Here is a 16,692-nt window from a genome sequence, read left to right as displayed (position 1 = left end):
CTCAAATCTGCCGGTGTGAGTGTGGCCAGTCTGGCCAGGCCAGGCCAACTTGGCCACTTGGGAGAGGTGTGCTGCTACGGTACGGGCCGCCAAGGTACAGATGCTAATGAGCCGACACGCGCACACGCACGGCTACGCAACCTGAGCTGGATGACGTATAGTCCATGCGACGACCATGGACATAATACAGGCGACGAGCCTACTTTTCCATTAAACGGTAAACATGGCGTCAAGCGGAACTGTTGGTTCACGTTGGTCCCATAGAGAAGTTGAGTGTCTGTCAAAGTGCGAACTGTGTTCTCTGTGTTGTTGTCCATTGTTGTTAAAACTCTGACTGGCGGCAGACTTTATTATGGTCCATGCAGCGGACGATTGGTGATGACGTGTTACGACGTGATGACGTATGCACAAGAGCTTATGCTGCTATCCATTTGGATGTACGAAGTGGTAAAGTCGCAAATCTCCCAGCTTTCTTGCGGCATTTCACTGAGGCACGCCCCCTTTTTGGTCGTAGCATCTCGTTGCTTTCAAAGTAGAGCGAGCAGAGCTGTACAACTCGTCAAGAAGATGGCTGCGCCCATAGTCAATGGTAAGTTGCGATGTATTTTCTTTATTTGTACCACGTTGGTGGTTATAATGTCGATTTAAATCCTCTTAAATACTTAATTTCATTGCTGCTTTAATCCGGTGACCAATTTATGCATTGCACGGTCTTGCTTTGCGTGCAATTCAATGTAAAGTTGTGTTTTCAAGCTGGTTTGCTAAATAGGCTATGTTGCTAATGATGACTAGCCCGCTACTACCCCTCGTGGCTCTACAGAAACACGACAGCACTTGTTGAAATTAAAATTGGCGAAAATGGCAAAATATTATTGCAATGTAATTGGCTTGCAATGTTAATGTTTCTGTAAAAGCTGGCAACAACTATACACTGGATTATTTCTTTTTTCCAAAATAGTTTTCCTCAACCAGAGCATGAATGCATTTCTGGACAAGGACAAGACCATGCCGTTTATTGGTAATCTATACCAGCTGGACCACAGACCAGGACAGTACTATGTGGACGAGGGCCTCATGGTGGCTGCCAGCATACACACAATGGATTGCACTTGCACGGGTGAATTATTAAGAAGCATGACACTGTAGACATAAGTGTACTTCAACCGTCATTTATCCCTGTACTGTGCGGTATCTTTATTTTATGATTCAGATACCTGCAATTTCCATCCAAATCCACCAAGGCGGTTGAAAGAGGTGTTTGATAAAGCTCAAACCCTCTTCCTCATCCACCTGATGGGAATTCATCTTCCGGTACAGGGTGAAGGACCAGCAAAGACCTTTGATGACCTCAACTGGAGGATGAGGTTGGGGAAGAAAACCAAAAAACTGCTGTGGGAAGAGATGGCTGCAAATTTTTCCACACAGTTTGGGGAGGACTTCCACCCCGACAAGGTTGCGCGGAAGTGGTTGACACTGGTGCAGGGCTACAAAAAGGTCAAAGACCCGAATGCTTCCACTGGAAGGGAACCTGGCTGCTTCCAGTTCTTAAAGGAGATGGAAGAGCTGCTGGGGGGGCATCATGATGTTGATCCACCTGTCCTTGCGGGCGATGGACATGGTGTGGTGGTACGTCGACCGGATGCACTGAGTCGGTCGAACAGTGCCCCCACACCAGTGTCAGAGGACAGGGCTCCCCCAGCTGTGCCTTCCACCAGCACAGCATCTCCAACCCCACTCACAAGAGCTCCCTCACCAGTGTGGTCCACGAGCTCCTTTTCCCCGTCTCCTAATGCTTCGAGTTGAACTCCAGTGCCCAATGAGACCCCGAGGCCACGGAAGCGTCCAACGAAGCAGGATGAGCTGGTGGCCTACCTGCAGTCGTCTGATGAGGAGAGGGCTGATGCTCTGAAGCGGAAGGAGGACTTCATGAAGGACACCCTGCCGGAGATGAGGGAAGATCGGCGGGAGCTCCTCACGCAGTTTATAAGGATGGTGGACAAGATGTGAGGCGATCATCCTGTGCATTAAAGTTCAATGCTTTTGAAGCATTTAAGTTCAATGCTTTAAGCATTTAAGTTCCAAGTTCATTCAAGTTAAATTAACCTTTGTTTTGCACTATTTTGTTCACTTTATTATTTATTTGCATTTATTTTATACAAACAATTTGCACTTTATTACCAAGAGTTGTATTATTACAAGAGTTGTATTATTGTAATAACTTTGTTTTGTCCAACTTGCCTTTTTATACCCTATAGTAAAACAAAATACATTTGTAAACAAGACCATGCCTGTGTGTGTTGGAATTTCACCCGAGACATTTTCACACATTGACTTAAATGTTTTTATCTGGTTCTACAATGTGATTACTATTCTACCCAAGCCTTTCCATTTCCCCCATTATATAAATTGGTTTACAAATTAAGTAGCATAACTTTTAAGGTTTAACACTTTTATTCCAAAACACAGGAATAGTGAACGTAATAGATGAATGAACGTAATGAATAATGAACATAATAGAAGTCAGAAATAGTCTTTTGTTTTGCCAAGAATTGCCTGAACACCTCTTCCTACTGGTTGGCATCATCTTCTCTTGGACATCCATCTGGGTGTTCATCACATCCTATCTAGGCACCTTGGGCAAAGTTGTGAAGATAACATGCAGCCAAGATGATCTTCGCAATAGTGACAGTGCATGTGTTCTGCAAGTCTCTAATGCGCCTCCACTTGCATTTCATTCTCCCAAATGCCTGCTCAATGATGACTCTTTCCCGGCAGATGTCGGTGTTGCGACAAAGGTCTGCATCAGTAAGAGCCCCGTTGTCATGCCGGGGGGAGATGATGAAGGGAAAATCCTGACCGATCCCCAAGCAGACGGTACTCCCCCATCCTCTCCTGCCATTCTTGGAAAAACCAGGAGGACCGCAGCAGCCGGGCATCATGCACTTTGCCAGGCATTCCAGTGAAGACATTGATGAATCGGCCTTCAGCATCCACAATCCCCTGGATGAGGACAGAGTAGAAGGACTTCCTGTTCATGGAGTCCACTCCTCTGACCCGTGGACACTGTATTCTAATGTGGCAGCCATCAATCGCTCCATGATCAAGGCCACATGTGGGTTGGAAGCTGGTGGCAGACACCCTCTTCTCACAGCCTCTAGAGACAAAAGCCCAGCCAAGGGTGGACATGATGGTTAGCACTTGGAGTATGGCGCGGTGTGCTGATGAAGATGAGACGTTAAACTTGTCTGATATCTCCCGGAAGTAGTTCTGGTTGCCCATGTACCACAGGAACATGAGTACCTTCTTGGCAATAGGCAGGGGGGGCAGCCCATGGTTGTGGTCACTTTGCAGGCCACCCTCCTGTAGTACCCTTTAAGGACCTCAAACCGGGTTTTTGATATTCTGAAATGCCGGCAAATGTGTGGTCATCCATGTCTAGCAATATCTGCCACTCTGTGCCAGACTTCAGGTTAATGTTCACTCTGGGCCGCAGCACAGACAGAGCCTCAACCACAGCCCTGTGTGAGGAAGAGAGAAAACTGTTATCAATATAGATAACAATAATTCATTCACAATCATGTTCAGTTTTGTGTTTCTATTGCATTACATCATTAACTGCAAATCCACATAAACTAAAGAAAAAGTCAAGATATGGGTGTTCATTGTATTGTCATGTAGATGCCAGGTTACATTCACGTTCGCCAAACGTTATCTTAAGCTTCTAAAATGCATTTATTCTGAAGTTGATAGAAGATTATAGAAATACAGAGCAACACTTCGGTATCACCACAGTCAACGTCAATATTGTTTTTAGCACACCGGCAGCTAGTTTGCTAGCCTTCGAGCGTTTTATAACGCTGCAAAACATGGCCAAACATACTGAAATGAGGACATACCGTTTGCGTTTACTTCTATCTTCTTCCACGAGATTCTGGAACTGTTTCAGGAAAATCACAGCCATGATTTCCTGTTCTAGGAAAGTGTCCAGTGTGATAGACAAAACTGCTCTCCTTTTGGCGTCCATTCTTTTCAAACTCGTCGGACACAAATGGCAAACTGGAAGGCAGGAGCAAGGGAAATACGTCACGTTCTCGCTGAAGCTGGTCATTCGTACCAGCGTACCATCCAAATGGATAGCAGCATTACCGTGGCCAGGCCACAGTTGCGACAGCCACGGCCAGATGGCCTAGTGTGAATGCAGGCCAGAAAACAATGGGGCCAGTTGAGCAAGGTTAGGTGTGAAAACAGCAAACGGCCACGGCCAGATGGCCTAGTGTGAGTGCACCCTCAGATTCATGCACGCTCTGAATTCATTGAGTATTTAGTTCAATAGCATTAAAGAGTATTTCACTTTTTCCATTCACGTAATATGCATATCCAGGAGGACCTGTCCTGGAGCACCAACACCACATCCATCATTAAGAAGGCACAACAGCGACTCTATTTCCTGAGAGTCCTCAGGAACTACCGCCTTAGGGAGGAGTTGCTTGTGACCTTCTACCGTTGTTCAGTGGAGAGCATAATCCCATTCTGTATCAGCGTGTGGTTCTCCAGTTGTACAGCTGCAGAGAGGAAAGCACTACAGCGTAGGGCTGAACGATCTATCGTTTTCGACCGGAAATCGCGATCTCAAGCATTACGATTTTGGGATCGTCAAAGCTGCGGTTTTTATTTTATTTTATCTATTTTACAAAACTGCAATTATTTTGATGCTGATGAGCCATTGAAGCAAGTTTACTTAAGAAAGAGGGCTCCCTTTTTATTTGACTTTTTTGGTTGTTGTTTCTTAGGTACTTGAATAAACAGTCTTGCATTTGAAATCTGTTGCCTATTACCTTAATGGAATTCATTGGTTATATTCATTTATACTGAAACTTGATTTAAAGAAAATAAATCGTGGTTGAAATCGAAACCGCAATCTCTACCAGAAAAATCGCAATTTCAATTTTTTCTTAAAATCGTTCAGCCCTACTACAGCGGGTCGTTAATTGCCAACATCTGACCTCTCGTACTATCACGCACACGCACATAACATGTGGCAGCTACTAGGGAACAGTGCAATTCCCTACTATGAACCATCTATTTATCTACCTGCCTCACTCACTTTCTGAGGACTTGTGCAATATTGGGTTATCATGTTTACAAGTCATTCAACTGCACTTTAACTCAGTTTTAGGCATCAGGGGTTAGTACCTTCTTCCTGTCCATCCGGCAAACTGGTCCATGGGGAACGCGTGCCGCATGGGAACCAAGGCTTTATTTTCTGTTCCGGGAGAGTTCATTTGGTTTGCTAATGGCGGGGGTGGTGAGGTAGCGTTTGTGCTCCTGAGTGTCGTTGCTATGGTTGGTGTGATTTATGTCAAAGACTGTGTTGTGTGTGTATATATATATATTTGTATGCATCGTTTAATGAAGATATAGTGTTGGGGATATTTTTCTGTGGCGTTTGATTGATCATGGTTGCATGATTGATGTGTCACCTATTCAAGTGGGCTCTCCCAAATGGCCTCTGACTGGTAGTCCTATTTAATGGGGAGACTGGGTTAGGGAAAGAAAAAGGCGCGCATTTGGTATGCAACAGCTTAATGAGATGTTTTCTTTTGTTTGACTTTTGTACGTTTGTGGAACTGTTTATAAACAAGCACCATTTACCCTGAACTCTCTGAGCCTCCTCCTGCTTTCTACAAGTTCACTCCTTGGGTATGTCCTGTCCCGCATGTGAGTTTGGGGTTCAATACCTCTTTCTCAAAACTTCCTTCTCCAAGTTTATCTGTGGAACATAAAGCAGACACAGTGCAATATAAACAGCTCAGTTACCTCCGGCTATCTCCGGCTCCCCTATGTCTTAACATTATTAGTGTTGGCTGTGCGGGAACGACGATTTAGGAATGGGTGTATTAGAATATTTATTTATTATTTGGAATAGGTGGAGGCGAGGGAGCCTTTCCCCTATTGTGATGAGAGTAAACCGGTGTGTTATGTTACTTAAAAGAGTACATGTCAATAGGAAGGACATCAAGGAGCAGGTAGGACTGAGGAGTTTGCTAGCAGATGCTTTTAAGGTAGGGTGACCAGACGTCTCCGGTTTCCGGGGACAGTCCCCGTTTTCAGGAACCTGCCCCCGGCTACTGCTGTCCGCGGTTTTCACTGTGACTGAAAGATCCGAAATCTGAATAAAAAATAAAAAATATATAATATTGAAAACAACACGTATAGTTGCGCCCCTACTCGCACAGAACCAGTGGCTTTCAGCCCAGAGCTCACAGCTGAATGCCCATCTAGAATGCCCATATTTCTGATATTTTGATTGGTGGAATAGCTGTGCGGTAGAATATTTTTTAGATTTGACCATTTTACAATTAGAGATTTCGATATATTTTACTATGTAATTCAATCCCCAATCTATTTTTAAAGATAATAATAATTTTTGATTGGCAATACAGTAAAGGTTCGACACTTTTTTTGTATGTAATGACAGGGGTCCACTGTTGGCTATCACAAAATGACACAAGTCCCCTTTTAGATAGCATGGAGCGACATTCACACTCCTGCTTTTAGGAAAAGGGGAAATAGCAAAAATATATTGCAAGGAAAGATAGTAATCGCAACTAATGTAGTAATTAATCGTCAAAGAATATCTGTTAGTTTGTTTTTAGGAGTCAGTAGCAAGATCCTATTTATTCATTTGTATCAATAAGATATGATAAAAACAGGGTCTAGACCTTTGAAATTATTCATTCCCCAAAATTTGCCTTAATTTCCATTTTACAATTAGGGATTTCCATACATTTTACAATGTACTTCAGTCCCCAATCTATTTTCAAAGATAATAGTTGATTTGCAATACAGTGAAAGTTCCACACTTTTTTTGTATGTAATGAAAGGGGTCCTCTATTGGCCATTACAAAATGACACAAGTCCCCTCTTATATAGCATGGAGCGACATTCAGTTGATTACATTTGCAACTCAATGTGTGAGTGTAGTTACAAACACTAATTGAGTGAAACAATAGGCACAGACAGCTCCCCTGCTACAGTGAATTGATATGTAAACATCACTTAAGGATTAAAGTCCCCTCTAGGCAACTTCTTTAAAAAAAGACAAATCATGTAGTTATATTATGACAAAATAACTTAAAACTATACTCTGTATAATGTTTTTGTATTTTTAAAATGACCAGAAAATAGAGGTCCCCACTTGGTTGATGAAAACCGATAGTCCCCTGTTGGTAATATAAGCGTGTGTGTGTGTGTGCGTGTGTTAGGGTTGGGAGGTGTGTGTGTGTGGGGTGAGATGGGACTAGGCTCATTGCCTAGCTCACACCACCGTTAACTTTATCTAAACCCCACATTTAACAGGCTCATTATTTTTCTACTGAAGCAGTAGCTTATTCTTGTTTTTGACGCAAGAAGGGCAACGCTGCTATTGACTCATGAGCATTGCCAACAGTGTCATTGCCATCACTGTCATATTCTACCACAGAATACGTGTTAAGACCTAACATGGAATGTATGTGATACTTGAAATAACATTAAGTAGGCTACTCTCATGTATTACTATCTGCCAACCATAAACAATCGCTAAAAAGCAAGCAATAAGTCCTGTGTTCCCATGAATTTATCCTAAACCTTATAACGGTGACAACTTACCAGAGGATGTTACATTCACGTCCTCGTCCGTTCTAAAACCAACATCAAGTCCATTTCCCTCCACATTGAATATTGGCCATCTTCCGATGATCTTTTCAAAGAATGGAAAATTGGTTGGAGCCGCACCGCTCCTATCTACTGCTTGTTTGGCCTTGTTGTAAGATGCCTTCAATACCTTCAAACAGTTTTTCATCTGCTCAATTGAGCGACTTTAGCCTGCATCCGTAAACTTTTCATGAACATCTTTTAAAAGGTCACTATGTCGGACCTTTCTCTGGTCCATCCTTTGGAGGATATCTTGGTCCTTAAGTGTTTCCAAGAGGACATTTGTCTTCTCGAAGGTCCAATTGCGAACTTCTGCAGCTGCTATCTCTCCAAGTCAAAAAGTATCCTAGTTTATTGTTCAGCCTGCAAATGTAGTAGTAGTAGTAGTAGTAGTAGTACTCCTCTTAAAAAGTTCTCTCGGACGCGTGCGGACACGACGATACGGAAACACATCATTAAACACCCATGTCCCGTTGCTTAGCAACCAGACACACTGGGGTTGATATCATCGGACTACTTGAGGTTCTCTTTTTAAACGGAACCTCAAAACCCATCTCTTTAAAAGAGCATTTAGCTAAACTTTCTTTGAGGTTCCCCCTTTTTAATAGTTTTTTGGTATTTTTTTCTCTGAAGCACTTTGAGATTCTTGAATATAAAGTGCATTATAAATAAAATGTATTATTATTATTATTATTACTTACGGAGTGATAACAAAGACGTGAATCGGGCAATAAATCCACTTTCCTTGACAGCGGTTAAATTCGATGTGCATAAAAGTACAGACGGAGTTTACTAATTGCGAACTACTGCAGCTGCTCTAAGTTAAACCCCAAACTAATCGGAATAAGTGTATACATGTCGATTATAGCGGGCTACACCAGTTCTTCTATTCCCCATAGAATTATGTTCCAAACAGATAATTGTATTTGTATATTGAGTTGCATATATGATCCTTTTCTAATCCGATTGAGCTGTTCTTCCACATCTATTCGGATCAGTTGTGTCCATGTAAACACGGCTACTGTGATACGATTCTATAGTCAAGGCTATCCAACATTAGCACACAGGGGGGGAATGTAATTTGGGATGAATTCTCTACATCGTCCGCACAGCACGCCTCTATTTCAATTATTCATCTGCGTCTTCCTAAATTTATTTTGCATTCCGCTGTGCTATTTGAAACATCGAGCACACAGTGGAAGTATGCTTGGTACGTTTTCTACTCCAAAGCAAAGTGCAGGAGAATGGATTGCATGATGTTGGGTGGAGGCGTCAGATGCGTCAGCATTTTACTATACAGAACATATGGAGTTGGATTATGCAGTGTATTCGTTTTTGTTCACAAAACAATTCATGTTAACATTTGTGAGCGATGTCATGCACTGTGGGGTGAATGACTGATTTATTCAAACGTAACAAGGGCATTGTGGCATCATCAACATACTTTGAATCCCCCTGCATGCAAACTCCTTTTCACATGCATTTCATCAGAGTGATTTAGTGGGTTCTTGGCTCCCTTTATAAGATTAACCTCCTCCTTCAAAAAAAATCCATGCACCCTTTAAATGCGAGGCCCTGGAAGTTATTTCATTTCAAATATTAAAAAAAACCAAGAACCAAGTTGTTCAATATATATATCGCAATGGCGGCTGGTGGTTTTTAAAGTGAGGGAGGAAGGACTGCGCGCTTGGTTGCCATTGGCCTGCTTCCACTGTTAGTGGCGTATGGTGTATGTAAGTATGTGAGACTCAAGTTGTTTCAGTGTGTTTGGGTTAACTACAAAATAGAAGGGAGGGATAATTATGTGAATAAAATTGATTCAAATCCACCAGTGGCAGAATTCTACTTTGAAATCTGGTGGGCAACATGTCTTGGACTACAAGGGCAGAAGGAAAGGATGCAAAGTCAATAAGTCAAATCAGGCCTACTCTTGATTTGTAAAACTAAATAAAAAAAATCATTGGGCCTATTTTTGCCTTCAATGACTGAAGCTATCGGTTGTATTTTGGCTATGTTTATTATCAGCTACAATTGTTTTAAGAAAAATGAAGAAACAAGACCAAGAGTGATGCCATTTAAAATGCTTCATGCTCTGAATCATTCACTAACATCCTTTCCACAATATCAAACAGAACGATCAGAGTAACAAACAATTAAAAGAACAACATTATTTCACAATTATTTAGATGGGCTGTAAGCCTAAAATTGTTTAAGGCAAAGGTATATGTTAATGGATGTTTCAGAATGTTGGTCATGGTGTTAAGCCAATTAAGATTGAGGGACTTAATTTATAGATGAAGTCAATCCTCCTTGTTTGTGTTGCAAAGATATGTTACCCGGCGGCCATGCCAAATTTTTAAGGTGCTTTCAGAATAACGGCGTGTGTACGTTTTTGCCACCCTTTCAGACGGCTTGGTTACCCAACAGAGGGGTGTCAAATATATGTAGGCTCAGTGTGTTTATCTCGGGCCTTGCACAACTTTTGGCGGTGAAAACGCCAATGTAAGCGAACCGAGCCGCAACAAACCGCACCGCTCGGCGGAAACGCCAATCTAAGTGAAAAGAGCCACACTGGAAACGAGGCATACGACTGAACGGGTTCATTGGTTCTTGTAGCCTAGACTTGAGGGAATAAACCCTCCCTCCGGGTTGCTCCACAGGCAAGGCTCCTGCTTATTGGTTCATAGCAAAGTGAGTGCTCCTTCTTATTGGTTCATAGCGCAGCCAGGGCTCCAATCTATTCGTGAATAGACATTGGCGTGATCCAGATCCCTTAGCTAGTCACACCCACTCAGAGGAGGACTTTCCTCCTCTCTCCAATTGAACCCCATGTTATTCACAATCCAGAAACACTTTCAGGGAAATGAATGGGAGTCAATGGAGGCTGATGGAGGAATTTCCTGAAGTAATTGTCTATAGGCGATTGGGGGTGCTAATGTCCCTTTACCCAGGGAAATAAACATTACCTATACAAAGGCACTAAAGTAATTGGTCATCTACACCCACAACCCGGACATTTTTAACATCCGTTACCTCCCCCACTATCCCTAGACAGTGGGGATGTAACACTATAACTATTCTTCTATGACTCCTTCCAATTTCCCAGCTTCAAGCCAACTGAAATATCATACTCTTATACAATAGTTTTGTTTTCACCATGTCTAGGCCTAGAGTCGACGTTGACGATGCAATGTAGAATCTCATGTTGAAGTTACAGTATATTGAAATCATTAAGGAAATGCATAACGGTACCTCTCTTACCACACAAAGCAATTGTCATTGTCAAGGAAAAATAACATTTAGCTCATGACATCTTTCTAATTTAAGACATCAATACCATTTTTATTGTCTAACCTTTTCAATTTTAAATAGCTGACATGTGTTTGTGTGTGCGTCTGAAGAAATCTTTCTCTTTTCTCTTTGTGTTGCCTTCAATAAACTCTAAAAAAATAAATATGCTGCGCACCTGGCAGCAGCGTGCCAAATGCTTTTATCTTCCTCCTGTGCAGCAGTAAGACACTGGGCCAGTATTCAAATTGAAGGAGCCTTGGTGAGGGGGTGGCCGGCAGAGGTGTCAAAAGTATTCACATTCATTACTCAAGTAGAAGTATAGATACTAGCGTTTAAAAATACTTTTGTAGAAGTTGAAGTATCAACTCAAGCATTTTACTTAAGTAAAAGTATAAAAGTACTGGTTTCAAAACTACTTAAAGTATTAAAGTAAAAGTAATGCAAGGGGAAAAAAATGCCATTAAGGACAAAAGCTTAGGCCGTGCCACAGGGGCCTATAGAATTATAATCAGCTTTTTTGCCAAGTATGCTCACACATACAAGGAATTTGCTCTCTGCATTTATCCCATCCGTAAATTTGTGACACACGCAGCACACCTAATAGCACACTGCTCCACTTCCACCCCAAAAACCTTTTTCTAAAGGCCATCTAATGACTATAATGTTAATGTTGAAAAAAATGGGATGCACCTGTTTCAGACACATTTATGCCCATTGAAAATGAACGCATATTAGTACAATGCAAATACATTAAAGAACCACATGTGTACTACTGAGCATTAACATGCGTTTCATGGAGCGGAAGATATGATGACTATTTCCCTGTAAGTATTGGAATGGTGCAAAAAGTCAGACTTCAGAGGCATGTTATCAACAGCCTTTATTCAAGCTTAGCTGCAGGAAATTAAGATAACGAGTAAGAACTTGGCGAACATGGACCCACCATAACAAATTGATGAAACATTTCCTGAAAAAAAAACACAATATCTACACCAGTTAAGCACAGACTATGAAACAAAGAATTACCAATAGGCTTTGTTCAGCCGCAAAAGCAACTGGTTCTCAAAGATCTTCGAGCCAATGCACGCTCTTTTTGGGCTGAAGATCAGCCCTGCAGCACTAAACAGTCTTTCACAGGCTGCTGAGGCAGGGAGTGCTGTATTAAGCTTGAGTGATAGCTGGTACACAGCTGGGAAGGTCTTCAGTACCTCTACTGTGTCTCCTTGGCACCCCAGGTACGCATCCAACTGCTGGGACGTTTCAAAAGGGCCAGTCTTCTTCAAGGAGGAAAAGAAGTCCTCTTCCTCAGATGATTGGGACCCCTCACTGCCGTGATTCTCGGCCTGACAGTCCAAGTGGCTTCTGATATCGTCAAGGCCTGTGGAATAAAAAACAAAAAAATCAGGACAATTTAGACCATGTCAGTATTGTGTGTGTGTGTGTGCGTGCGTGCGTGCGTGTGTGTGTCCCAGACCTAGTACTGAAGGGAAATTGAAATTGAGCGGAAGTACTTGGCTAAGAAATGACACATATTAAGGGGAAGTTGAGAAGTGAGACACTTACCACATTTGAGGATATTTTCCTCACTTGTCCAGTAGGTCTTAAATTTCGGGACTAGAATGGCTGCGGCGATCAGCTCTGGATCGGCAAGCATCTCTCCGAAGCGTTTGTCCAGGCCTACGAGAAGTGCTGCAATCAAAGGCTCACAAAACTTGGAGGCGGCGTGAAGGTGATGGAGCTTGGATCCAAGTAGTGTAATAGTGGGGACCAACCATCCCATCTGCACACTTGTTTCTCCTTGGAGAACGTCAAGTGCCTTCGCAACTGGAGACATTGTCTTGGCATATTCTGCAAGAAATGCGAGTTCCACTGGAGTAAACCTGTACAAAGAAGAAAAGAAAAACACAACATGCAACATTAAGCCTACTTGATGTAGCACCTTCAACTGGAGGAACTGATAATTAAAAAGGAAAAATAGTAATCTGATGCTTTCAGAAATGAAATTGTGTTGCTTGCTACAAATCACATCCATAGTAAATAGGGAGACTGCATATTGCCATAGTGTTGTACGGTATTCAAAGTATAAAACTGACTTAATCTATTGTTAATCACTTCATTAACTGAAAGGCAGAAAAACAAGCACTTACTTAGGTGTACCTAATTCAGTGCAGACAGCTGCAAGGGCTCCTTCTCCTTGTTCTCTGGTGATTCTCACTATTCTTTCTACAGCTGAAAAGAGTGAATTCCACCTTGTCGGCACAGGCCTTACGAGTTGTAGTTTACAGTGGTCTTCAATTGCTTCAGCTGCAGTGCTTGATCTTGAACTTTTGTTCCACAAGCTAGAGCATTTGGAAAATGTGGACCTTGCCACACGCTTGTACAATGGGTTGCTCTCTGCTTTAGAAGCATCAACTGTTGACACTAAATTGAGCAGGTGGCAGGCGCAGCGATGGTGCTTGGGTAGCTGGTATTCCAAGTAGTCATCTTCTTTTAACAGGGCTCCGGCATCAACAAATTCAACACCCTCAATGCTTTCCTCTTCATTGGAATCATCATTTTGGCCACCGTCATCCTCTTCTCCATCACCCTCTCCTACAGGTTCAGGATTGTTGTTCTCGTCAGACTGCCCATAAACTCTTTCAGGAAGTTCGATCCGTTGTCGGTTGTAGTGCGAACGATCTTCTCTCTGATATTGAATTCTGTGTGAATATCATTTAGGGCACCAGCCAGGGCATAAAAGGTATGTGACCCTTTCAGTTGCTTGCATGCAGGGCAGCACAGGATCTCTGCATGGTCTGGGGGTTAAACCAGTGCGCAGTGACACCAATGAAACCACGAAGGTGTGCCGTCCAGCAGTCTGTTGTTGTTGCTATGAACTCAATTTCACTTAGGGCAGCTTTCAGGTTTCTTTTCATTTCAACAGAGGCCTTTGTGACTTTGTTTACAACCGTATTGCGCGTCATGACATTTGTATTTGGCTGAAGATGTTGCACAAGCTCAATGAAGCCCTGTTGCTGAACAATGTGTGGGGGGTGCTAGCCTTGGACAACGAATTTGAGTACTACTTTATCCACACTTGCCTGGAACACTTTTCTGGTCTCCCAAAGCTTGGTTTGTTTGGAGGGTGGTGTCAAAGAATCTTCAGTGGATGGCTTCCTTTTGAGGGCTGATGAAGAAAGTTGTGTGTACCTCTCTAGACGGGGGAGAAAATGGCACATATTGAGATTCATATAATTTCTCTCAAACCACAACCTCGGACTATCTAGGACTTCCGTTGTATTCAATTTCATGGAGAATCATGCCCCATGTCCAAAATTCCAAGCTACCCCTTTAACTTACAAATATTGCATATAGTAGGGATGGGCATGATTAATCGACGATTGATTAATTGATCATTAAGAATTTCGTCTGACGTACATTTTTAATCGATACAACTTTTTTTTTATTTTACCTTTATTTAACCAGGCAGATCATTACGAACACGTTCTTATTTAGAGTGCTAATTCTAAAAAATATCTTCACACTTTGTGGCTTTTTAGCCGCTTTTACAATTACCATTCGTAGTGTTGTTCAGCAGAGAAATAGTCCGCCCAATCCCGTCAACCCCAACGTGTCCGGTTACTTAGCAACCGGACACGCTGGGGTTTCAGTGAGATTTCAAATCTCACTGAGCCCGCCAAACAAACATGCAACGTTGAATCATTGCCTTGCTACTGGTAGAAAGCAAACCATGACATATTCACGGTGTGGCTTTTACAATTACCATTCGTAGTGTTGTTCAGCAGAGAAATAGTCCGCCCAACCCCGTCAACCCCAACGTGTCCGGTTACTTAGCAACCGGACACGCTGGGGTTTCAGTGAGATTTCAAATCTCACTGAGCCCGCCAAACAAACATGCAACGTTGAATCATTGCCTTGCTAGTGATAGAAAGCAAACCATGACATGGATTGGCATGTTCCTAGCCATAGTTTTAGTATTGGCAAACATTGCAAATTTACCAGTACATTACTAGGTTACTACAATATTTTGTCAATAATCGACAGATAATAACAAACTCTGCGCTTACCTCAATATGCTTTTTCAAATTAGATGGCGAGTTTTTGAAAGCCATTAGCTCGTGGTACTTGGGTGCACAGAGCTTGCAGCGCATTCGAAATGAGTTATTTTTGCATCCAACCATTTCAAACAGTTCTTCCAGGTACGGCCAGGGATGAGGAAGGGTTGGCTGGTCTTCTTGGCCACCAGCCGCCTCACTGGTGCTAGGTTCGGACATTTTGATCGTCTACTTCTGCTATTTCGTAGCTGGAATGTGGCGCAAATTTATGTCAAGTCAGAGAATGTAGACGAGTCTGGTCATGCGCAGATGCCATGGATCGCGTATAAACCAATAGGGTGTCACAATGGTACATGTTTATATTCTCATCCAACCAATCAAATTCACTCTGGCGCGAATTATCTGGATAGGTTTTTTTGTTTGTGTTTTTTGAACGCCAGCGGAATAAAAACAAGCCGAAATTAAATAGGAGTAACGAGGCCATTTTTAAATAGTAAGGAGTAGAAAGTACAGATAAGTGCGTGAAAATGTAAGAAGTAGAAGTAAAAAGTAGTCTGAAAAATAATTACTCGAGTAAAGTATAGATACCCAAAATTTCTACTTAAGTAAGGTAACGAAGTATTTGTACTTCGTTACTTGACACCTCTGGTGGCCGGCATGTGGGGGGAGAGGCAATATGCTCCTGGATGGGGAGGAAAATGTGTCTTTGCTTGTTGCTTGCCTGCCGACCGCCACGCGAGAAAAATATGAACCTACATGAACACCTTTCTGGTTGGTCAAAGATAGGGTTCTTGGAGATGGTGAGCGATGGAGGTGGGCAGTGAACTCCACACAAGAAAATGTCATCACTTGGCTTGCTAATGGTGGTACAAATCTGGACAGGAATCTATTAGGGTAGTGGGATGGGTGGTGTGTGTGTGCTTGTGTTTGTCTGTGTGTGTGTGTGGGGGGAGGGGGGATAGGGATGCACAGTAGTAATGTGTGCTGTGTATAGAAGCGTCACCCCAGGGTCCACGGAAAGATGAGGCGATGCAGAAAAACACAGTGGTGCTTTAAGGAGTGCTGGGTGAGAGCACGCTCTTGAGAACAGGAGACTGGCCTGTGCTAAAATTGCTCGATTTATTTGAAGACGCACACTAAATATTCTGCCTTCTCATCTCAGCCCAGGAACCGAGAAGTGGTTTGAATAGAGCATGAGTGCAGACTGATTTCACTGAAGACATGCTCCCCTTTTTTGTTAGCTCTGATCATCTCATCACAAACTCCTGAAAACTTAACACAATACATGTCTAGCTGTGAAAGCAGGAAATGGCATAATTGGTATTTGGCAAACATTGCATTGGTAAGAAATCGTTGAACTCAAAGACGCAAGACGTCGACATAATTTGGGTCAACAGAGCTTTGTGGCACAGACAAAATACGTCTGTTTATGAGATCAGCGGCAGGTCTAGCCACTGTGGCCCCCGGGCAATTGCTGCAATCATGTCCAACCACCTCCTTAATGGTAGATTTATCCATCACATATTTTACACTATCAGTGAAAAGATCACTTAAAAAATCCAGAACAGAGCCTAATATTAGTAGCTTTTTTAGGAAGCCTATTGCAGCTGATTTCACCATCTTGATACGACCACATCATGTCCATGTTCTG

The 16,692-nt window shown here is 42.5% G+C and overlaps 1 protein-coding gene across 1 annotated transcript; it reads right to left on the bottom strand.

Moving 5' to 3' along the window:
• Positions 1-10,687: 10,687 nt before the first annotated feature.
• Positions 10,688-15,260, bottom strand: LOC130404464 (uncharacterized). The gene is made up of 6 exons (XM_056609209.1): positions 15,242-15,260; positions 14,176-14,179; positions 13,134-13,685; positions 12,550-12,866; positions 12,172-12,364; positions 10,688-10,691 (listed from the first exon to the last, which is right to left on the bottom strand). The coding sequence occupies exons 1-6, from the start codon at positions 15,258-15,260 to the stop codon at positions 10,688-10,690; spliced, it is 1,089 nt and encodes a 362-aa protein (XP_056465184.1).
• Positions 15,261-16,692: the final 1,432 nt, after the last annotated feature.

Source organism: Gadus chalcogrammus, chromosome 2, assembly GCF_026213295.1.
Source record: "Gadus chalcogrammus isolate NIFS_2021 chromosome 2, NIFS_Gcha_1.0, whole genome shotgun sequence".
Classification (NCBI taxonomy): domain Eukaryota; kingdom Metazoa; phylum Chordata; class Actinopteri; order Gadiformes; family Gadidae; genus Gadus; species Gadus chalcogrammus.
The sequence above is the reverse complement of the archived record's forward strand: the minus strand, read 5'-3'. Positions and strand labels throughout refer to the sequence as shown.